The sequence below is a fragment of the Pleurodeles waltl genome, chromosome 8 (genome assembly GCF_031143425.1).
Source record: "Pleurodeles waltl isolate 20211129_DDA chromosome 8, aPleWal1.hap1.20221129, whole genome shotgun sequence".
Taxonomy (NCBI): Eukaryota; Metazoa; Chordata; class Amphibia; order Caudata; family Salamandridae; genus Pleurodeles; species Pleurodeles waltl.
The window spans coordinates 400,809,472-400,834,232 of record NC_090447.1 but is presented as its reverse complement, the minus strand read 5'-3'; the positions used below and the strand labels follow the sequence as shown (position 1 = coordinate 400,834,232).

General features: G+C 43.2%; 1 protein-coding gene across 3 annotated transcripts in view; it reads right to left on the bottom strand.

Annotated features, from left to right (window-relative positions):
• The window catches only part of VWA3B (von Willebrand factor A domain containing 3B), an 829,217-nt gene that overhangs the window by 438,572 nt on the left and 365,884 nt on the right, over nt 1-24,761 (bottom strand). For all 3 annotated transcript variants that reach the window (XM_069204269.1, XM_069204271.1, XM_069204270.1), the window contains 3 exons: nt 20,474-20,611; nt 19,695-19,752; nt 14,940-15,096 (listed from right to left, as the gene is read on the bottom strand). In XM_069204269.1, coding sequence (XP_069060370.1) covers nt 14,940-15,096; nt 19,695-19,752; nt 20,474-20,611 — 353 coding nt within the window. The remainder of the gene's footprint in view (nt 1-14,939; nt 15,097-19,694; nt 19,753-20,473; nt 20,612-24,761) is intronic.

Genomic DNA, 24,761 nt, shown 5'->3' with positions numbered 1-24,761 from the left:
CAGATTATAAAATATTTGCTAAATTATTAGCCCTACATCTTGATACCCTTTTACCTGCGATGATAAGTAAGGAACAAACAGGTTTTGTCAAAGGTAGATTTGCTTCTGACAATTCTAGAACATTCTTTAATGTACTCAGAAAGGCTCCCGCTCAGTCGTATTCTCTAGCGGCAATTTCCATAGATGCTGAGAAAGCATTCGACCGGGTAGATTGGTCTTTTCTATTAAAAGCTTTAGTCTGGCATGGTTTAGGGCCTCATTTCATTTAATTTATCTCTTTGCTTTATCAATCTCCAATGGCATCGATATCGGTAAATGGGAAATTGTCTAGATATTTTGTATTATGCAGAGGTGTACGTCAAGGGTGTCCGCTCTCTCCACTCCTATTTATTCTAGCTCTCGGGCCCTTTCTATCCAGTATTAGAAATAACATTAAAATTGAAGGTTTCCAGTATGGCGAGAAACATTTAAAATTAACGGCATATGCAGATGATATACTTTTATATATCTCAAACCCTGAGCTCTCGATTCCATCTCTACTTTGGGAAATTGAGGGTTTTTCCTTGATTTCAGGTTAAAAGATAAATTTGGATAAAACTGAAATCCTCCCTTAAACAAAATTTTGTTTTAAAGCATCGTTTGATATCACTGGTTTTCACTGGAATTCTTCCAAGATTAAATATTTAGGTATTTGGTTCACTTCATCCATTAAAAAGTCCATTGAAGTAAATATTTCAGAGGCTTTAGAGAAAGTTGATAGATCGATTCTGGCTTGAAATCCCTTATTTTTATCTTGATGGGGTCGTCTTGATTCCATTAAAATGATGATTTCTACTAACATATTATATATCCTGGTACCTTTTTTACACAATTGGACTCCAAATTGTCTAAATTCCTCTGGAACAATAAGAAATCGAGATTTTCTCTTAGTCATCTTCGCCATTCTAAACAGGAGGGAGGAGTCAATTTTCCTGATTTTAGATTGTATCACAAATCCTTTTGTTTGCGCCAAGCTTCTAGGTGGGTCTCCCTGTCAGACTCTAGGTTTACTCCATTATGGTTGGAAATTGAGTGTTCTTTTCTTTTGCCTTTTCCCCCTAGTGAGGTGGTATCCTTTTCCTATAATATTTCCCTTATCTCCTCTCTGCTTCTTAAACATACTTGCTCTCTTCTGCGTTCTCACTATTTACCTCCTTCGGTTTCTCATTCCTCTTTTCTGAATTCCCCTATTTGGCATAATTGTCTTATCACTATTAATAAAAAACCCTTATTTTGGAAATCCTGGCGACAGAGAAATATAATTTAGGTCAAGGATTTATTCTACAATAATACTCCACTTTCTTTATCACAATTCCAACTTCTATTTCATTGTCCCAATTCATTTATGCCTAAATATCTTCTTCTTATTAATATTATTCTTGATGTACTTTTTTCCTTGCCTTCCCCTTCTTTTTCTTCGGAATTACCCTTTTCTTTGTCCTCCTTTCTTATCTCATATCCTAAGGCATCAAATATCTATAAACTTTTTCAGTCTCCTGTTTTGACGCGTCCTAAATCTAAAATTGAATCTCAATGGGAATTGGATTTGGGATGTACCTGGACTGTTTCCTTTTGGAATAAGGTGTTGCATCGATCTTATAAAATATCCAGATCAGCTTCTACCACACAGTCACTTTTCTTTCTTTATCACAGACTTTATTTTACCCCTTCTACTATAGCAAAATTTTAGGTATCCTCCACTCCAAGTTGCTGGTCCTGCAATAGCCCAAAGGTAGATCTTATGCATATCCTTTTTTAATGTCCTCCTACTGTCTCTTTTTGGAGAAAAGTTTGGTGTCAGCTTACATGCATTTTTCATTTGCAATCCCAATTATCTCCGCTGGTGCTTTTTTTAAGGTAGTCTCTCTGCTCACATTGTTTCAGATGATGATAATTTAAAATTGTTGGATCTCATGTTAGCTTTGGCCTTTCAACAAGTTACTCTCAATTGGAAATATTCATCCAATATTTCCTATAAAGCTTGGTGGAATAATGTTTGTCACTACCATAGATTAGATATTGCTTTTACCTGTTTATGCTGCCCTTACATAAATAGAGGTTTGTACTGGTTACCTTTGACTGATTATCTTAATGCTGTTGCTTGTAATACTACTAATTGTACATTATCTGAGAATTTTTAAGCCACCATGAATTCTTTATTTTCTCTGTTCTTGAGTGAATTTTAACTTAGCTTACATTTATGCTTTTTTGAATATTACTTTCTTATATTTAACTGTTGAAGTTCCTATGCATTTTTCGCATTGTAAATGGTCTTGTCCTGTGTTCCTTGTTTCCTCCCCTTTTTTATACTTTAAAATGTTAAACAGCTTTTACAACTCGTTTTAAAATTATATCATTATCATTATGATAGATATCTTGTATTGTTAGTATATGACCCATATGTATTTTGATTTTAATAAAGCTGATTTACCTTAAAAAAAAAAAAAAATCAACTAGAGGGGGCGAATGTTAATTTTGGGAAAGTCAATGTCGATGTGCACCATGACACGATCATATATGCCAACGAAATCACATCACTATTAGCTAAATCAGCCAATATGAACTCTACTTCAAGCCCCAGCCCCAAGATACATTGTCAGGCAGGCTCTGAGACCTAGGTCTGAGTTTACTTACTGACAGGTCACAGGTGGGGCAGCACATAGCCGACAGACAAACACACATGGCCAGAGGGGTGCACGGATTCCCAAACATCATAAAGCCAGATGCCACACATAGCCAATCAGAACACAGCACGCACAGTAACACACAGCAATCACGTGCCCCACAGACTTGACATTTGGACACGCTTACCGGTTGGCCCACATTGTGTCGACACATGGTCAAGGTCCAGCTGTATTTGTTATCAGGACCTTATTTATGACTCAATTACAGCTGTTCACATTCTTCTCCTCAAAAAGAACATAAGTGCTTTGGTGTATTCAAAGAAATGTATAAAACACCACACAGATGCCATGTACTTTGAAACAGTCCTCAGACCATGGTTCTGTAACTTTTCTCCTGGCCGTAATATTTAATTAAACAAACCATTCCTGTTTTGCCAAACACCTCTTCCTTGTCTTTTGTTTTTTCCAGATAAATTCACATTCGAGCAATAGCTTCATTTAGTCTGCATACTCACTTAAATTTGAATTGCGTGAGCAAACCTGACTGCTCAGATGTTACGTTAACACTGTCTATATTGATACTGCTAATTAAAGGTAGGTGAGCTAATGAATGCTTTAATAGATACATTTTAAATAATATATACTAAGGTGAAACACTTTCGGGTGTTAGAGAAATACACTTTCATGAATTTTGAAGACACCAAATCATATTCTAACATGATGCTTGTTGCATGGTTTACATTACACATTTTTTCAGGCCTACGGCTCATGCATGAACTCTTAGAGCCAGAGACGATCCTTGGCTCAGCTGTGGTCTCAGCTCTCCCTGTTAATTTGTTGACTTGCTCATCTCTATTAGTTAAGGCATGCCAGCGGTGTTGGGTTCTGAACTTACTTTCACATGCTGGTCCTGAAGATTCTGAGACAGAGGGAGTACCCAATGCTTACAAGGGAAGCAGCATGGGGGTTTGCGAGTTCACAGGCTCAGAGACATTTTACAGCATTGGCGAAGTCAGCAGCTGTCCACCTTCTGTATAGCTATGGCTGTGATTATTTTGTATTTTATCCTACTGAGACTGAACCCATTATGATATATTTCAGCTTGCTAACTGTAATATTATATCTTTCAATATTCTCTTAACATGCATATATACTGGACTGATTATTAATTGGTAATAAAATTACTTGACTTTGATCATCGATTTCTAGTCCTTATTGTGTGGCCAAATGGGCTTCACAAAAATTGAATTGTTTTATTATTGCTAACTCCCTTGGCATTTCAGTCAACTTAAAAAGATCTATCAGATGAGAGATTGTAAATCACGCACCTGCACGGTGCATTCTGAACTTGCTTTCACATCCTGTTCCTGAAGAGTCTGACACAGAAGAAGTCTGATTCACCTGAGTACCCAATCAAGGACACAACGTGAATGCTGACAAGGGAAGCAGCATGGGGCTGTGGGTTCACAGGCTCAGAGACATTTTCCAGCATTGGCAAACTCAGCACTGGCCCAGGGCTCCACCTTCCGGGGCGGGCCTAGTTAAGTGATTGGGATCGTCAGAAATCTCTCTCGCTCATTCTCTATCTTTCTCCCTCTCTCACTCTCTTAAAACTTCTCTTCCTTTCTTCTATGTTTCTTAATATATCCACCTATGTCTATCTTTACCTCTATCTCCATCTATACGTAAATTACCACTCACAAACCTTCTACCTAACTCTCGATCTGTAGTCACTTATCTCTTGATCTTTCATCTCTCTACCTGCATTGCTTACCTTCTTTATCTCTCTCTACTTCTTTGTCTAAAACCCTGTAACGTATTTTTACCTCCCGCTGTCTTCTGCTCCCCTCTCTCTGCCTCTCCCCTGCCCCTCTTTCTACCTCACTTACCTCTATTTTAACAATCATTGTCCATAATTTGACTCCATACCACGCGGCCACCTTTGCAAAAATGCTTTTTGTTGCCATGGCGTGAGAGTTTAGAAAGTGGTCTTTGATGCTATAAATTGTTATAGGTCTCCAGCTTTATAATGTGACTAGGAAATCGATGGGGAATATCGGGGAAGCAAATCGTTTAAAAATAAGATGTCCTGCAATTCTTCTGCCGACTACTGCGGTCAGAATCATTATTTCTACATACAGTTTTCAACCTTTTCTTTATAGCTCTGTTAGCAATTATTATAAAAAGTGTGGGTAAGTGTGAATTTTTGATGTGCTGACGCCGGATGGGTTACGAAGGCTGAAGTGCCACATGTCGTCTGTGCCTTCTCTGCTTTTCGATAACGCCAATAACAGCGCTTCACCGTCAAAAAGAGCAAAAAAAAACATAAGTAAATAGTGGGCAAAAGATAGATTAGCAAATCTGTCGGTACTTGTGCTGTGTCGTACTGCCACCTACTGGGGAAGAAGTATAACAGGCGAGAAGCAGGAGTGTTTACACCAAGGGCAACTGCAGAAAGTACGGGAAGGCAAAGAAAATGCATTAAAAACTAAAGCCATTTTCATATTATATGGTTTAACATAGTTCAAAAGCCTACTTAAACTCTCCGACTAACAACCCCTGTTGGTTTATACCGACTACATTAGCGTCCATGAAGAATTTTCAATAATGGCCTGTGTGTGTACAGAACAGGGCTCCGCCTGTGCTGTATGTACACATGCATGTACATCCCAACTCCACTTGGAGGTCGCAGGCGAGCCACAAAACATGGGGAAGCCCCATCTGTGCGTACAGTGTGCGCACCTACAGTTACTAACCAAACCTGGTCCTCCAGGGACACTCATCGTCAATAGGGTCGGTGCACGCCCCTCCCCCGTGCTCAAAGTCAGACGATCCGGCCGTTAGGCCGCACCTATGCTCATGGGCCCAAAGCGCATGGGCCCCTCAGTCCCACCCTCAGCATCAGTTGCTACACCACATGGTTTAGCACCATGCCCCCCATTCAAGAACCTGGCCCCCTCCGCAACTGACACTAAAGACTTCTCACTACCACGTCCACGTAGCGCACACATGCAGGCACAAGATGAGCACCTGGCCCATGCAGCCTCCTCCACAACTGACACTAAAGACTTGTCACTACCTTGTCCACATACCACGCACATGTGGCCACGAGACGTGTGCCAACCAACAAGGTGACACATGGTGGTGCCAGACCAGAGAGTAACTCCCTGAGCACAACATCAAATGCCTGCTCACGCCAAAAGGGGTGCCTGCAACCCTTTGCCACCCTTCAGCGAACTCAGCCTCCCTAACATAGAAGCTTCACACTGGCATACGTTGGTCGCATGTTTGAACAACTATTTCAGGGCCACTAAAGAGATAGCGAGAAAAAACTCTCCCTCTTGCTGAGCTACGCAGAGGAGGAAATCTTCAAGCTGTACTGCATGAACTGTCCAATGACCAGGCAGACCAGATCGAAATGGCATTCCAGAGGCTGTCTGCCACAACAGAACCTGCACTGAAGCCCATCAAGATGGAAAAAGCCGCGGTCAAAGGTCACCCTGCTCACCGACAACCATCCAAACCAGCCCAAACTGATAAACTGTGTGGGTACTGTGGGTTCCCCACACATCCCCTTGCTGAATGCCCAGCAAATGGCAAAATCCACTTGACATGTCAGTGCCCCAACCACTTTGTCAAGGTCTGCCCTGGCAGGCACCAAGTCATGAAGGCAAGTGGGCATGGCAACCCCAGGTACCAAGATGTGAAGGCAGTGATACAAGAACACACACTCTACTAGGAGGGAGCGGCTGCCATCTCCAACTTCTCCAACCCTACTACTAAAGACAATTACAATGAGATCTTCCAGATCTCATGCACCCTCAAACCAGGAAAACCTTCACAACAAGCCTTTACTACCTGTCGGGTACTCATTGAACACTCCCCAGTCATGGCCTTGATCGACACAGGAGCATCAGTCAATGTACCCAGCCTTTGACCTAAGCCCTATATTGATGCTCACCATAGCCAAATCTTTACGTAGAGGAGCTCATCCCCAATTCCTCTGGCCAGAGTTTTCATCTGCTCTGTCTCTCACACCACCCATGTCTGACTCACAAAATTCTCAATCACCTCTGTGGACTCGGAAACACTTCTCAGCTTGATATCGCAGAGCGCCTACAGCTCGTCCACTTAATTGTTGCTTTGGGAACTCCTCAGCAACATCGACTGCTTGCTCTATGCATCTTCACAGGCCAGTGCCACCTGAAGGGACCCCCAGTACCTCCCCACATTCACCCCACTATTCACCTGGTCCCATATAGATATTAGAGGGTCCCTTTCCACCTCCACCCTTCAATTGAGGAGGAGCTGCAAAGGCTGGAAGATTCCAGAGGCATAGAGAAGGTGTGAGGTCCCACACTGTGAGTGTCTCCCATGGTAGTTGCAAATAAGCCCAACCATCCCAGAAGCATCAGACTCTATATTAACATGCTCCTTCCTAATAGGGCCATACTTTATATCTCCCCTCCTATCAATTACCTAATCGCTGATATCCGTGGCTCCAAGTGGTTCTCTAAACTTGATCTTAAGTCTGGATACATCCGCTCGAGCTGTATGAGTACAGCAGGTACATCACAACATTTTCCACAAACGGCAGCCTCCGCAGCAACTGCAGACTCAACTGTGGGATATCATCTGCGACGGAAGTTTTCCAGAACCCCATTCATGAAGTCCTCACAGGCCTTGAAGAAGTAATCAATGTCAGTGATGACATCTTGATCCAAGCCCCTATCCTCACAAGCCATCATTGTCACCTCTAAGCGGCGGCATTCACAAAATTGACTCCAGTAGCCTCATGCTCAATCTCAGAAAATTCCAGTTTTTCCACAAAGAAATTGAGTTCTTCGGATCTATATTCTCCAACATTGGCATCAAGGTGAACCCTGCCAAATGCATCAACATCAACATCAAAGAAGCTGACACCATCCTTAACTACTGAAGTCTGAAGCTTCCTTGGCCTTGAAACATTCTGTGTTAGATTCATCCCCAACCTGGTTAACCTAACACACCCCCTGCTACACCTCATCAATTCATCTACCCCCTGGGCATGGGGAAAGGTGGGATACAACATGTTCCAGGCCAACAAGAAGGTCCTGGTCCAGGACACAGTAATGGCCCACTTTGACCCCCACTACAGAATCAGAACTGGTCGTTGGTACTAACCTCATCGACCTTGGAGCAGTCCTAATGCAACATGCTGGTAATGACATCTTGGCATCAGCAGTATTTGCTAGCAAGGCCCACACAGATACAAAGAAGCACTATGGACACATCAACAAGGAAACACTTGCCTTCAAGTGGGACTGCCATCACTTAAACTTATACCTCTAATGCAGATCCTTCAGAGTCATAACAAACCACTCATACCACTCTTTGCGGGTACCACACAAGACCTACCACACCTCATCAGAAAGTGGGCTATACAGTTCTAAAAATATCAGTTAACAGTGGACGACAAACTGAGATGTGACTGTCTAGCTGATTAACTCTCCAGACACCCTGCAGAGCAGACAGACCCCCCCCCCCATTCCTTATCTGATGCTGACAATTATGCCCACTGGATAGTAGAGGTTGAACTCGAACTGTCACTCTTCAAGGCATCACTGTTGATACCACATCGGTCCATTGCCAGCACCCTGGGTCCCAAACTGCCCTTCACCCACCAACCAGTTTCAGCTATCCTGCCCCTCCACAAACCAAAGACTGTCTCAACATTTCCTTGGTTACTGGGCCGCTCGCAGGTAAGCACCAGTCTTAGGGTTCCGGGGTCAAGGTGGGGGAAGGAAAGTCAACAGCTGGTAACCAATTAAGGATGAGACATTCGGGCTCCCCACAAGAGGTTCGCTCAGAGATCTGCAAAACACAGGTGGAGGGTCACTGGGGCCACTGTTAGACACCGAGGTGCCTAGCCCAGCCAGACAGTCCAGTGTTACCAAACAGTTACCAATTATAGCATCTCTGGAATAGAGAGGTCCTGTCCAGGCTTGTTGACCTGAGTCACCCACGACACTTCCAGTTGCACACTAGGCCCACACCTCCTGTACTAGGAAATGCTGCGTCTGGGGGCATGAAGACTCAAGTGACCCCCCAGACAGTTACTATTCCTCGTGAAAACTGCTCAGACGTGTACCTCCACCAAAAGGAGGCACAACGTCAGGGGTCCACTGATCTGAGTCGCCCTGACTGTACGATCATTCATAAACCAATGCTCAAGGTGGTACCTCCTCAGACAGAGGCATCAACCTGTTGCATAACTTGAACAACACCAGACACTCCGAGAATGTCCCACAAAGGATGTAAACCCCACACACCTCTAGGATGCACAACGTCTAGCACACATTGACTTGAGGTGCACTAGACCGTCCAATCACACTCAGAACTTGGTTGCTGTACCTCTCTAGGAAGAGGTACACTGTCTAGCACACAATGACTTGTAGTCGCACCAAACTCCCTGGTCACACACTTCGACACAAGTTCAGTCGTGCCATACAAGGAGAACTACAGCACAACTCAGGTTGTACCCCCACATCTGAGAATTGCAATCAATGAATAGGGCACCGCACACAATGAGCATGCAGCCGAGGCTCACACAAGAGAAATGTGACACACTCAACAATAGTGGGCCCCATGGTGCCCGCACCCAGTGATCCTGTTCACACCAAGATGTTTTGGCATGCAGTGGTCCTCACAATGAAGGGCCACTCACCTAAAATATGGGCAGTCCTTGGCAAGCTCCACAACAAGTAAATTCGTTTTCCAGACATGATACTTAGGCCACTCTAACACTGCTGCTGCCAGGTGAAATACAGCATACAATGTAGACACAGCGGAGGCCACCACACTCCAGGTATTACCAGTTGTTGATGTAAGTCCCTCTCAGGAGACCTCCTCTGAGAACAGGGTGGCAAGCCAATGTGCCCTTGGAGAGTTACCCTTTGGGATGCTAAACAATAGCAGACAATCAGCCCCAGCCAGTCTCTGAGCAGGAAGGTGAGTGTGTATCCCCCCCTTGGACAGTTAACCTCCTGGGCACAACAGATTCCAATGGCAGTGTGCCCACATGGTCCAGCAGCATTGGTCCTGCATCATCATATATGTTACTCTGCCTTGCAGATGTTGACCCTCCTCGTTATACAAGAGGGTTCCTTTGAAGTTGGGGGTGGTTAGAAGGGTTCTCCTTTGAACCACAGAAGTCTCCCCTACATTGTCTCCCTGTGCACCCTGAGGCTGTAGAATGCAGATCTATATCTTTAGTGGGGCCATGCCCTGGCTTCAAGAGGCCAAGTGTCAAAAACCTCTCCCACCAACCCATCTATCTAGGCCTCAAATTGCAGGGATCTGTTGTTCTAGATGACCAAGTTTTATAGCGGTCACCTGGGAAATGCACAGATGTGTTCTACCTTAGTGAACTGTAGAATGAAGCCTGCTTTACTAGAAACCAGAACCACTTCAGCACCTAGAAATGCCCACTTACCAGAAGTGGCATTTCTAGGGCATTGATGACAAAACCACCTTTACCATCAGAAGGGGTTTGAGTCCAACGATACTAAATGTCATGAGGCTGCTCTCCTGCAATCCACTATTGCAGCCAGATATAATAAGACTCATTCTCCCATGTCACGTTTTGAGTAGAGCAGCTTTCACAGGTTGTGCGAGCACGCATGGGTGTTCACTCTCCCTGGGCACATATGCCCTGGCGCACATCCCTGCCCACCGCGGCAGGTAGGGCACTTTTAATAAAGCCACCGCAAAGGTGCACATGCAGCACTACTGGCCTGTTCTGGCAGGCTCAGTTCCTATATTAAACTACCCGTGTGCAAATGTGCCCACCCTGATGAGTAATGCCAGCTCCAGTAACTATACAGGAATACCACCTGGGCGCAGTATGCACATATGGGCGAGTGTTACTAGTGACCGCTCCCACATGGCAACACCCATATGCAAGTATGCACACACTGGCACATTGTGCCAGACTCATTTAAGCATATGACGCCCTGGTGCAAGTAGGCACCTCGAGGCCAGCTATGCCAAGCTCCCCATATATATGAACTCCCATGTGCACATGGGCACAGAGAGGCCCTCTGGGCCTGGCCCATTATATGACCCTGCACCCCTTGACAATGGTGCCCCTATTGGCAAGCTGTGCCAGGTGCAACATACATGAAATCCCCCATCATGTTAGTGTGCATCCACTGGCTTGTATGCCAGGCTCAGAACCTCTGAAGGTCCTGTGGCCTCTGTGCACACCTTGGACCCTGCCATGGCTGGGCCCACACACGTTGGTCCATGCCACCTCCCATCTAGGCGAGGAGATGCATGCTCACTTCCCCCCTGCCCATCCAGTGGGACAGTGCCCCTGCCCCTCGCCACTTAGTAGAGGATTGTCCCATCCTTCTGGGTGTGGCTGACCTCCCCTTTAGGTAGGGGATACCCAATTGGGGGTTCTCCCATGCCCTGACTGTGTTCAGCTTTGCATACCTACCCTGCCCTCCGTCTGCCACCAGTCCTTCTGTCAGGGCCCTCTGGGGAAGGTGTAAGGCAGCTCAGAGTTGGCCCCCACATTAGGACTGCTTCTCTGAGTGCTGCAACACTAGTGCCCCTGCGGGCCTCTTCCATAGGCCTAGGACATGCTAACAGGATCTTCTAGGGGGTGGCACACTCAGTGCACGTCATCCTAGTACCTTGGGCCGGTCCCGCCCCAAGTATGTGGTATACATGTTTCACAGGGCCCTCCGGAGTACAGCACCTCAGCCATGTCCCCAACAGCCCCTCTCGATTATAGGTAGGATGGGCGCACCCACTTTCCCACTGCCAGACAGTGGGGAAGTGTCAAGAGTCCTAAGTTTACGCACAGAGAGTTAGCAAAGACTGGGAGAAAAGAGCAAACATTTTCTGGAAAATTCCCTCAGAAGAGCAATGTCCAGTAGTCAGGATCCACAAAGGCTTTTCAACACTTGAGAACATAGGTGGCAAATACTTTCATTTGTGAGTGTAAACTGATGTTTATGACTCATAAAACGTGTCTTTACACTCTTGGGGCTGTATCATGAGCCCATTTTCTTTGCTGCACCGGTGTAGAAGAGGTGTGAATACTTATCTTGTGTGTCTTCAGCGTATCCATTAATCGAAAACTCTCCATGTTAGTCAGGGCTTTATTTGTAAAAGAATATGTGTCATGGCCCAATGTTTTACTAAGAAGCCTGCGCCCTTTGCTACTGTATGTCAGGGATGGCGAATATTAAACATGCATAGTCTTGATTCTACCTCATGCCTCTTTTATCCACCACCATACACTTCTTGTTACTTAATCTAACTCATGCAAGACCTGTACCATCCCTGCTTTCACCCTTTGACACTAGTTTTATTTGTCCTCTTCTTCCTTTTTTCCCTGTTGTATTTTTCTCCCTGTTGCTTGAAGTCAAAGACTGATGAGAAAAGATAAGTGCAGAGGGCCCCCCTTCAACCACCGGCTCAAATTTAGTGCTGGCATTAGTGATACTGCTTCGGAATTGCGGCGTGTCTATCATCATCACCTGCCATCTACTGCACTTCTTTGAGAGAAACTGTATTCACCTATTTTGTCCATCATGTCCCAGAAATTCAGTTGGCTTGCTGTAGAATCAGCCGGTTTGAAACCTGGAAGTACTTTAGCACTGGACTGCAGCTCAAGGCCAGGGAGTGACTGGGACAACTTGATTATTACTGTGCTAATAGACAACCTGGCTTATTAGTCCCTTTCTTCTAAGATGATCTAATAGGAAAAGTAAAGAATAAATATGGTCACAAGCAGGTGGTCACATCTTCTAATCTAGGTTTCTTTTTGGTAGAAGAAAACAGAAAGGTGAGCCTCCCTCTCAAAGGTATGTAGTACTGAATATTGGTCACCCTGAAGAGTAGGACCATGAGAAAAAACATTTTTATGGAATTAATAGTTTCTGAAATGTGCTTAGCGCATGCATAGAATAAACCCTTAAGTTAGGAGAAGTTGATGACCTCAAAATAATCATATACTGTTCTTACCCACAGTATACTCCTTCAATCACATGTTCTTCAAGGTTTAAAGCAAAGAATCTCCTTTCCCCATGTACTCTGACCAGACCAGGAGAGAGAAGAAATGACAATAATGTATGTCCGTGGATTTTAGAAAACCGCTCTTACCCATGACCTTAAAAGGAGGTACCAAAGTTATGATTGTTGCATTGAATGTCGAGTTGGTTAATACCACTTGCTTACTGAGGGAAAGGATGATGACCTGAGGAGAATGTGAACGGAACCAGATAGGGACCAGTGGTTTCTGGATGACTTTCAAGTACAAGAAGTGCAGGATTCTTCAGCAAGCAGTGATATCAATGTTTTTTTTTTCTTTCACTCCATATCACCTCTTCCATCTGACAGTTTTTTTGTTGTTGCAGAAATGGTCACTTTCTAAGAGATACTCTGCTACTGCTCTTTAAACAACTTGCCTGAAAATTCCCCCACTCCATTCTGGAAGTCTAACAGGCACAAGTTGCCAGTGCCAATAAATGTTTGTAATTATCAAAATGTTGAAAAGAAAGTTGCAGAGTCTTCACTGGGCATCTCCTTTGTACAATTTACAGTCTATCAGAACACTCTTAGCTTCTTCCTAATCCATGCAATGCGGGATTCATGCACCTTGGCGGCATCTTCTAAAATAAGGATATCATGATAACATTTGTTCATAACATAACGATAGCATGTGTCTCTGGCCCCCATGTATTCCAAAGAAGGGAAGATACCCCATCTGATCTGAACAGCAGTGTCAAGAAAACATTTCAAAATCAAGATTTGCAACAAAAAAACCTGCAAAAGGTACCCAAAACTAAAGGCAAAGTTAGAGTAGTTATTGGATCTTTTCCCTGTCAAAACTACTGTTATTTACTTTCATAATACACAGGACTTGGTGGTGCTGAAACCAGAGCTTATTTAAACAAATTAAATCGAAATTGCAGAAGACTTACAATCTTAAAATGGGTATCCATTGATTGTTCAGTGTAAGAGAATAACATTTTCAACAATTACCGTGCCTTTGGTACTGAGATTATCGTCACACATACACTACTGAATATATTTGTTCATTAACAAAATGACAAAAAGACAATATGTACATGTGTATTTTCCTTTAGCATAAATGGTAAGGGCCTGTTCTACTTGATCCAGCACTGGGATGCACTCCTAATGTACTATTTTAAATACTCCTTCAAATGTGTGTATGTATGTACTATGTATGTACATATGTATGTATTGATTTGTTAGTTTGATGGTTGGTTTATTGCTGAACTTCCTTTAAGTCAGGTAATTATTTTTTCTTTTACACTCATTGTTTTCTAATTTATTTTGTTACTTGAAGCCCCTTTTTGCATTTTTAATTTTTCTTTGGATGTTTTGCTATGCTACTTTCTTAAGGCCTGCATGTTCCTATACCATAGGGGGTGAAGCACCTGAACCCGTCTATGGTGCCCACCTGAACTCTTTGACTATGCTCTCTTTCTGCCTCTTTGCCATTTACTTCCCTCTCATTTTCACCTCTGTTTACCTCTTTCAGCCTCTTCCGCCCTGCACTACTGAATTCTCCTCTACCATTTTGTGTGTTCTCTTTTGTGCCCCCTCATCTGCTTCTCCTCTTTAGCTTTAGTCTGAGCTCGCACCCAAGAATTAGTCAGCCCCCTAAATTCGGAGTATTAATTATTAGTGATGCTTCCTGTGAAAACTATCAGGCAGTAGAGAGGGCACTACTACAGTCGTGGTAAAAGATATTGCTTTCAACCATGTTGTGCTGATAGTGTAAAACTTTAAGGAGTATATACTGTATTGTTAGCAATTACTTACTCAAGAGAATTATTTTGCGAGTCGTGTGTGAGAGTCGTTTAAAATAAGTAAAGTTATGGTGGTATATTTATAGACAATTAGAATGAATGAGATGAAAATAGTACATGCTACCTTCCCCAATAAACCAAAGACCATCCATCCATTCTTTACACAGGTCACTATTTCACCCTAAACATACATCAACCATTGTCTTTTTACACTGAGAAACTAAAACCATATTTATACTCTTTTAGCGCCTCATTTGCGCCGCTTTTTGACGCAAAAACGGTGCAAACTTTCAAAAAACAATTGTATTTTGCAAGTTTGCGCAGTTTTTGCATCAACAAATGGCGCAAATGAGGTGCTAAAAAAGTATAACTATGGGCCTAAGTATGCCCTAAATTTAAAAAAGACATACGTTCAATGCAATAAAAGGGAAGCTAGACGTACCTCATCAAATACTTTGGAAACAACGTGCTTGTCCAGAACTGGGACATATTTAGCAGTGTGGGAGACAGCCGTGGGAGCCAGGAAATCCATTATGGTCAGGTGCCGTGCAACCAAGCCATGGGTCTTTAGCCAACGGGAAGAAGACATATCTAGGGTACTGAAAAATGAATTGCTAAATGTGATTTTCAGATAAGATGAGCACAAGGACCCACAATAAGAATATCTTGAAATGGTATAGGCTTTACAAACCCTGAAAACGCATTCCATCTGATCTGTGCCTTGATACAGTAAGGGCCATATTTATACTTTTTGACGCACAACTGCGCCAACGCAGTTGTGCGTCAAAAATTTTACCGCCGGCTAACGCCATTCCAACGCGACATGCAGGTGCCTTATTTATGGAAGGACGTTAGCCAGCGCTGCGGACTGGTGTGCGTAAAAAAAATGACTCACACCAGGCAGCGCCGGCGTATGGGAAAATGGGGGTTGTGCATAAAAAAGTGGTGCAAGTCAGGTCTGAGGCAAAAATCAGGCCTCAAACCGGACTTGCGCCATTTGTTTTGACGCCCAACCTCCATTGACATGACTCCTGTCTTAGCAAAGACAGGAGTCATGCCCCTTTGCCCAATGGCCATGCCCAGGGGACTTGTGTCCCCCTATGCCACTTAAAAAAATCAGAAAAAAATACTTACCAGAACTTACCTTTACTTCCCTGGGATGGGTCCCTCCATCCTTGGGTGTCGGTGGGCAAGGGTGGCAGCGGGTGTCCCTGGGGGCAGGGGAGGGTACCTCTGGGCTCCTTCCGAGCCCACAGGTCCCTTAACGCCTGCCCTGACTCAGGCATTAAAAAACGGCGCACAACAGGCTGTGCGCCATTTTTTAAGGCCCACCCCCTCCTGTGCGTCAAAATGACGCTGGGGTGTAAATAAGGTGCACAGGCCTTAAAGTCATTTTTTGGAAGGGAACGCCTACCTTGCATATCATTAACGCAAGACAGGTTCCCCCTTCCAAAAAATGACGCACATGGTGGGATTTTGACGCCCGCGGGGTCGGGCATAAAAGAATAAATATGGGGCAGGGTTTGCGCCGAATGTGCGTCAACATTTTTGCCACACATTCGGAGCAAACAGAGTATAGATATGCCCCTAAATTCTGTTTTAAACCCAATTTAAAAACGATTCACGTTGTCCGTTTCTCGTCTAAACATCTCTGTAGTGAATGGCACTATGCATTGTTTACCTTCCAGAAACAGAAACGTGCCACCCTTTAACAAACACCATGAGCAGAAAATAGGACTTTATATAAATAGGACTCCATCATCTTAATTTATCCTATGTCAAATGAGTGACCTGATTGTGTGATATCTTTCTTGCCATATTCACCATGGGATCAATATGTTTTCTTGGTGTAGCAACATATAACATTCCTTACCGTGGGTAGCAGGTACTTCCAATTGGAATGAAACATGGGAATATTGCTCAGACCTGTACCCGTGCGCTGAAATTGAACATAACTGGTGTGTGTCTTAGTTTATGTGTTGCAGGCTTCCTATTGAGAGCATGGTGTTAATAGACGTGGTAGGCTTACTGCAGGCAGACGCAAGGGAGGCTTAAGTGTACATGTGTGGTCCATAAGGGGCCGCATACCTCGATCCGTGGACACAGGAGAACCCACAATGCATGTGTTTGCACCTTTTTGGAGTCACAAGGGATTCACTACTCACGGCTACAACACCACTGCCCGCTGTTGCTAAGGCCTGAGCACTTCAAACGCTGCTCACTTTGGGAACAAGCACTGAAACAAAAGGTTTGCCCATGGCAAGCATTTACCTTTGTTTTTACCTGCTATTTTTGAAACCATACGCAATAGGCTTTAAAGTTTATACTATTTAGTAATAAAAAGTTAAAAAGCTGTCATCTAAAAGTGGAGAGCGTATGTCTGGGAAAAAAGTAAAACACAACTGACCTCATTAAGGGATCACATTTAAGGCGAAATGAGAGCTCAGCAGTCCTGACAGTGAAGTGGACTACTTTTTAGGCAGTCTACACAAGCCGCATTACATTTTTTTACTTATAAAACGTGGGACTGGCGAGACAGATAAAGATGTCTCTAGATCAGACCTAAAAAGAATGAGCTGTGCATGGTGCAAACTGCCACTACTACAGAGCTTACGTTAGTGGATGGTCAATACTGAGGGTACTAAGTGGTGCTCTGGACAAAAAGACTTTACGAGTGCAGAAGAGCCAGAAAGCAGTACCATATGAGTCAAGGATCTATGCGTCACTCCCCTTGGAAACTACAAATCCCAGAGGCAGAGTTTATGGACGACATATGCTACACTATTCTTATGTTGGCCTGTTCTGTTCATTTGATATTTTAGGGCACCGTTTTAATTCAGTGTGATTATGGTTTTTGGAATATGGCGGCCAAAACATGGCACAACCACCTCTTTCTGCTAACCTCAGGAAAGAATGGAGAAACATTTCTCTCTTATGGTTTTTCGAAGAAGCACATTTTCTGCTTTCTGCCAATTTAGAGGTGGCAGGGAGAGGTAAACTGAAAAACTGGCGAACTGTGTAGGTGGCAACCTTGACACAACTGGCTGTCACATATGGGTTTGTCAAATGGAAAGACTCCCTTCCTCTTCATAATCATCAGTAGTTGCAACCAGGATGCAGAAAATTGATTAAACAAGAATACTGCATTAAAGGAATCTGTGCACATAACACTGGAAGTGGAACACACCGCAAACTACATTAAGTAAATTAATTCCACAACACCGATAGATAGAGTGAAGAGGTTAATGTAGTGAAAAGTAACCTGGGTGATTATGGCTTTCAAAAATCAATCACAAGAATTCAGGAAGTGGAACATAACTATGAGTTTAATTTTTTGTGAAAATGCAAGACACTTTTAGTTTAGTCTTGCCTGCAGGTCACGGAATTCAGTAAGTGGAATGTGTGGCATGAAGTGGCGTTTTGCCCAGCTACAGAGAGAAGGGTGGGAAAAAGAAATTGAAGGCATGTGGAATTGTGAATGATTTTTTTTATGCAGAGATGGAGGAGAGCTGAAGAAATTTGATTATTGTGTTTTGATGGACAGGGAATCTGTTTTTTACTGATGGATTTAGACTTGTCTATTTTATATTCATGAAGGATGTACCACTGCAATTTCGCATCCACAATTTTACCCTAACTTTATTTCAGCACCAATATTTCGGATTTACAGCAATTTCAGATGACCATTGTTTTTGATGGTAAAAAAATCAAAAAAGCATTAATTCTCCAAATACTTTTCTTCAACTATTTTTCTGGATTTGCGAATCGGTTACTGGATTTACAAATTCAGAGGCCTAGGGAGGATCAGAGAATCACAAATTTGATTTGGATTTGCAAATCCCACTATAAATATATATTTTTTGATTTTTATTTTATTAAATAGGTGGGCCCTTTAGGCACACCCCACATAAGGCTTGGGGTCACGGCATGTTCACCCTATCCCATTATCCCTCTTTTATTTTTATTTTCCCCAACACAGTTGTCAGTCCAGCTTGATAGGTAGTGGCGACCACAACAGAAATGTTTCTGTGTAGGCCAGCTAATCAGAAAGCAACAGATTCATAAATCTAGTGCTGGATTTGCAAATCCATGATGTACAACAGGAGAAGAGACTCCAGTGGGGAGCCTTTTTTTGTAAATGGAGTCACGACAACTCAGCGAATTCCTGAACCCTTATCCGTGAATTATTGGTCCAGATATATCTAAAATTGAATCTCTCCATGTCTAATCCGAGCAATTTTGTAAATGTTTATTTCTTGAAACCTACTGAACAGATTTACACCAAATTAACAAAAGCACACTCAGTGAATAAACTTCTCCCTTTGTGCCAAATTTGGTTTAATTCAGTTTAGCCGATTTTTCTGTATCAAAGAACAATCATATAGGAATTACAATGAGAAATAACACTTTCCTGACCCCTTTTTTTCTTGGCCCCTACTTGGGATCTGCATGAAAACTGCTATGAAGAATCCAAAGTAGGTATACTTTAAAAAAAAAAAAAAGGTTTGTGCATGTTCATTGTACGGTGCAAAAGTTATTTAGAAATCAAAAATGTTTTTTTTACCTCAAACTCTATTCTAACCGTAATTACACTGGTTCCATCGCCATAACTACACGTGTATATGTAATTGTTTTTCACTGGAAAAACCAAAGTTTAAATGACGTTCATGTTGTTGAAAAACGTAAAAGCTAATATTTAACAAAACAAACAAGTGGTGTGTCCCCTAACATGAATTTTTCAGGCTAAATGTCATAGTTTCACCTGTATGTCTCTACTTTTTTCCTTCAATGGGAGTGAGCTTTGAACTTTGTTACTCCTAAATGATAGTAAGAGAATTACTAGACTGGTCAGGGTTGATCAAATGAAAGTCACATGAAGGGGGAAGTATAGTTAAGAGTATAAGAGGGAGTTATGATGTGTGCTTGCAGAGAATTGCTGTGGGTGGATGTGTAACTGTGAGCAACCCACAAGTGTTTAGGAAGGAATATTCGGGGTTCATTCCATTGGGATGGATTAAAGTGATCTATGTTTAAACAGGGGCTGACGACAAGCTGCCTTTTCAAGGCTCCAAAATTGGGTTGCCCTGACTTGTTTGCATCAACACAATCTTTTTGTACATATGGCTCTCATTGCAATACATTCTGATTCTACCTTGAAAGTTTCCAAAAATGTTAATTGTGTATAAAAACGACTTACTCTTTAGGGATCTTTTTTGCCTTCTTTTCTGTCACTTCCTCTTCAAATTTCATTAGTTCTGTAGAAAAATACTTCTAATTAAACAAAGGCATGAAGAAAAGGTAATATACAGATATAGCGCTGGTTTGTGGAAGAACAGAATAACTTTAGACAAGTGAACAATAGTAATAAAAAGTAATCTTATAAGGACTTCAATTACTCCAAGACTGCAGTAGGACATAATTACTGTAGTGCTACTATGAATATGTAGTTCCTTTCATATCCCTTCCTGAACTCTGTCATTTTTGCAGTGGTTCCAGTCACCTGGCTGGATGCTTGTAAGGTGTCTGAAGTTCTATTCAGTTCAGGTGGTATCGCCAGTAGTGGAAACAAGAGGCCAACAGCAATACAACGACATCTCCCCAGCCCAGAGGGAGCTACACATGCTTCCTCTCCATCTCATCATCTTCAAGAACAGATGCATTACCAACAAGTTGACAAGATACCGGTTCCTTTACATAGATGACGGAGAAAGACAAGCCTTCTCCATCTTTGCTACAAGGACATGGAACACCATTCCCACTAACATGAGAACTGTCACAACCATTCTCAAAGTCAATGAGGAGCTAAGGCCCAACCCTTCAAAGAACATGATCTTAGGTGCTTGGCTCTATTCACAGAAGCCCCTTGGCTTAGGGAGTGTGAAATGGACAACGAGAAGTGCATGCAGAAGCTCAGAGTACTGCCCTTTTCACCAAGAAATGCATTTATTCATACAGTTCAAGTTTAGTCTGTTTTACCTTTGATAACAACAGCTGATTTCAAATTATTGCGCAGGAAAAGCTCATTGTTTTCCAGAAGCATCCGTTTAGCTGTGACGTCTTCACACAGTTTGGCATCATTGCACAGGGTCCTGAGCAGGCTAGTCCGGGTCTGCTCTGTTCACCAAAGAGAAAAAAGGTTTGAAAAATGAGCATAGAGCACCAAATTGTGTAAATCATTCTAATTAAATAAATTCCAATTTCCAGGTCTGAGGTGTCTAAAGTAGATCTATGCATGGTGGGGGTGAGGGGAAGAAGGATGTGGAGGGAAGGGGATCCATGCCAGATATTTAGACTAACCTGGAAACGAGTTTATGCATTGCATTTAAGTATAGGTTAATAACCCGACAACCTGGCATGGGTCCAGCACTCCTGAAATTACATTGAAATACAATTGCTTCACAGAAACACATCTCAACTACACTAGTTTATTAAACAATTGATTTTACCTTGTCACTATATGTGTGAATGACATATTATATATTGCACGACATATACTTAAACTTGGCCGTTTTTATAATTTATTATTTTGAGCACTATCCCCTTAAAGATTCATTTTAATACTCGAAGGACATTGAGGCCCTCATTCTGACCTTGCCCGCCAAAGTCCCGCCGGCAGAATACCGCTGCGCGGTCAAAAGACCGCCGCGGTTATTCTGAGTTTCCCGCTGGGCTGGCGGGCGACCGCCAGAAGGCCGCCCGCCAGCCCAGCGGGAAACACCCTTCCATGAGGATGCCGGCTCCGAATGGACCCGGCGGAGTGGAAGGGGTGCGACGGGTGCAGTTGCACCCGTCGCGATTTTCAGTGTCTGTATGGCAGACACTGAAAATCTTTGTGGGGCCCTGTTACGGGGGCCCCTGCAGTGCCCATGCCATTGGCATGGGCACTGCAGGGGCCCCCAGGGGCCCCACGACACCCCATACCGCCATCCTCTTCCTGGTGGCCAAAACCGCCAGGAACAGGATGGCGGTATGGGGCTCGGAATTCCCATGGCGGCGCAGCAAGCTGCGCCGCCATGGAGGATTCCCCAGGGCAGCGGGAAACCGGCGGTGCACCGCCGGTTTTCCGTTTCTGACCGCGGCTATACCGCCACGGTCAGAATGCCCATGGGAGCACCGCCAGCCTGTTGGCGGTGCTCCCGCGGTCGTTGGCCCTGGCGTTTTTTACCGCCAGGGTCAGAATGACCCCCTGAGTCTCTTAACGGCACATACTGAATGCCAACTAGCTTAGTATTCAAGAATCGATATAAATTTGTAGCAAGTTTTTTAGGATGATGCTGTAGACGTTCTTCGGCAAACTGTAACAATGAAATGATAATGATGGTTTTCTTATACTTGGTTACTTTCATTGGGGGAACAAATCAGGCTTTTAAATATTCATAGTTTACATATTGTACTTCCCAATTATGCTTTGCAATGCTTGTGTGCCTGATTAATGAACAGGGTACACAAAGATATTTGTCTCAAACTTTTGACAGGAAAAAGCAATCTGAACACAAAAGAAAAGAACAACACGAATTTGTTTGTTTATTTCATATTTTTATGAAGAGGGATTCAAGCGGAAGAGTGTCAGTGTGCTGTACATCAGAGCTTTCGGAAATCACAAACGTCATGATGTATATATTTCTATGTAAACTGTCCCTGAACCCTGAAGCATGGCACCACAAACATCATCTTGGTAAAAACAAGAAAAATACAACTGCTGATATTAAGATCCTACCCAATGACTAATTGATCTCCAACCTTTCAAATGCAAAACAAAATCCTGAAATAGGAAGTGACATCTGCAATAAATTTGGAAGAATTTGTATTTTTATTTATTTATTTATTAAAAAATGCAAATCATGCTATGTACCAGAGAGAGGAAAACGATTGCATTAATAAACATCAGGGAAGACCTCAACATTTTTCTTGATCTACTTGCTGCCCATGCCACAATGGAGCATGATATCATGATTATGAGACTGAGATAGTCTCAGATCAGAGTCAAGAGTTGATGGGAATTTCCGGAACTGACCAGCCATATATGCAGACCTTCCGCTACCAGCAAATTTGAAATGAGGCAATTGAATGCTCCTGATGCAAGATGACATGCAGTGTACCAGAGTGTTTGTCCCTATTGCCTTTACTTTGAAACAAATAAATACGTCCACTGGCTCAAGTCAATGATCAGCGCAATGTCCATTGCAGATGTGCACAGGAATTCCTTATCCACCACCAACTAGAAAATGAGGCGATAACTGAACTGGCGACACAGAATATCTCTGTCAATCTCAAAACCCACAACCGGCAGCAAGCAATGACAGGAGAATAGAGGAAACAATGACTGTATGATATATAAGGATACGTCTGCAGAGAGACTATACCAAGGGTACATTAGACAGACCATGAATAATCCAAAGTTCCAGCACACACCTCTTTGTGTGCTGGTCTCCATGGGAGCCTTTTACTTGTAGCACTTATCCTACAACCCCGAATTACTCTTCTATTAAAACTCATCTCTACTCAAACTTTGTTGAAAACATTAATTTTATTGGAATTTTAACCACTAACATGTATCAGCAGGTCAATCAACTATGCAACCAAACGCATTAACCCACCACAATGAATTTACAAGTAATCAAGTTGAAATGAAGCATGTCACTGTATTGAAACCAGTTCAAATAAATAAATACACATGTAATTATGTGCGTGAGGCTAGAACCCAGCTAGGGCAAAGGGCAGAGGCACATGAGAGCATCCCAGTTACAGAATCATGATTGTTTTCAATGTGACAAATTGTGCTGGGGTAGTTGAGTGTTGTGTAGGGTGGAGGGTTCTTTAAAGATGTGTCTATCCAAGTCCTTTATAAATTGCCACAGAGGAGGATAAGCTCTAGTGGTGACTGGGCTGCAGTTCCAGATGCTGGGTGTGTAGATGGAGAATGCCTGCCTGTTTGTTACCTTTCTTTATTTCCATTCTGGCGATGTCCTGGATCCTAGTGTGGTGCTGTCTGGCTGAGGTGGTTATTTGCTCGGCCAGGATAGTGTGAGTGCCATTTCTGGTGGTTTTGTATGTGATGTACTATTCACGGAGACAATAATACCTTCTAGGAGAAGGCATTGTATTTCCCAATGCTCGGTATTTTATATTTTGTAGAACGAATCTGCCCCTCTGTAACAATGTTAGGGCGAATCTACCCAATTGTTATTTTCTCAGGGAGATTTGCCCAAAACCCTACATTTTTAGTAAAGGTATAAGAAAAACATATTTCATTGCAATTTAGGAAAATCAGGTGAAGTGCACCCATGCTCCTGAAACCATGTAATACTTGGCATTGCGTTTGTAGATTATGCCACAACCCCGCGCACCATGCTGCAGCATCTGATATCAAAAGAGTAGGAGAGGAATTACCCCACAACCGACAGCAATTAAGCACGTAAGACACAATAACAATATGAAGCACATAAATAATACTATTACCTACTACCCTACTCTCCTCTCTTTGTGCCCCATCTTGGAGCTATAATGCTACTACAGCCAGCAGAATGCAGACCATCAACCTCGAGAATAAGGCGGTAGGAGGAGGAGGAGGAGGCAGAGCGTGTGGTCAGCACTATGGTGACTACAAAGTCTGCACCCACACACCCTCAGTGGAGTGGAGAAAGCAGGCCTTGTGGCAGGACTTTGCAGATAAAGTGAATGCATTAGTGGTCAAAGTACGGACTCTGTAGGACCGTAAAATGAAATGGCAAGAGTGGAGGCAAATGAAGGACAAGCCTGCCAAGATACAGGTGGCAGCTCTATGTCCCCAGAGAAAGCCCTGATCCTGTCTCCAACTCACCGCCATGGAACAACACACCATCATCACCGTTCGCTCTCAACAGCTGCAGGGCCTGTGGGTTTCAGAATCCATCATATTAAGACTGGTAAAATGTACATGTGAGTGCTGGTAACAACATAGGTGAGCCTCTGCAAATTTCGCTGTGCCCACAAACACCATGCATGCCAACCATTCACACGGGACCTACTCAGGCACCCACAATGAAAAATACACTAATCTACACAACTGTTGAAACATGACCGATTGAAGCACACAGTCAACAAATGTGCTTCAACGATCATCTCTATGCTTTTCTCAGACCTACCATGTGTATTGTCCAAAGGACTAGAAGCAGCAGCCAACCTCGATATGACAGTATCACAAACAGGACTGGCACAACAGCTAACGCAATAGCTTATGGCATATATGTCTCATTGCAGGTTTGTGGGTACCCTCACACGTTTC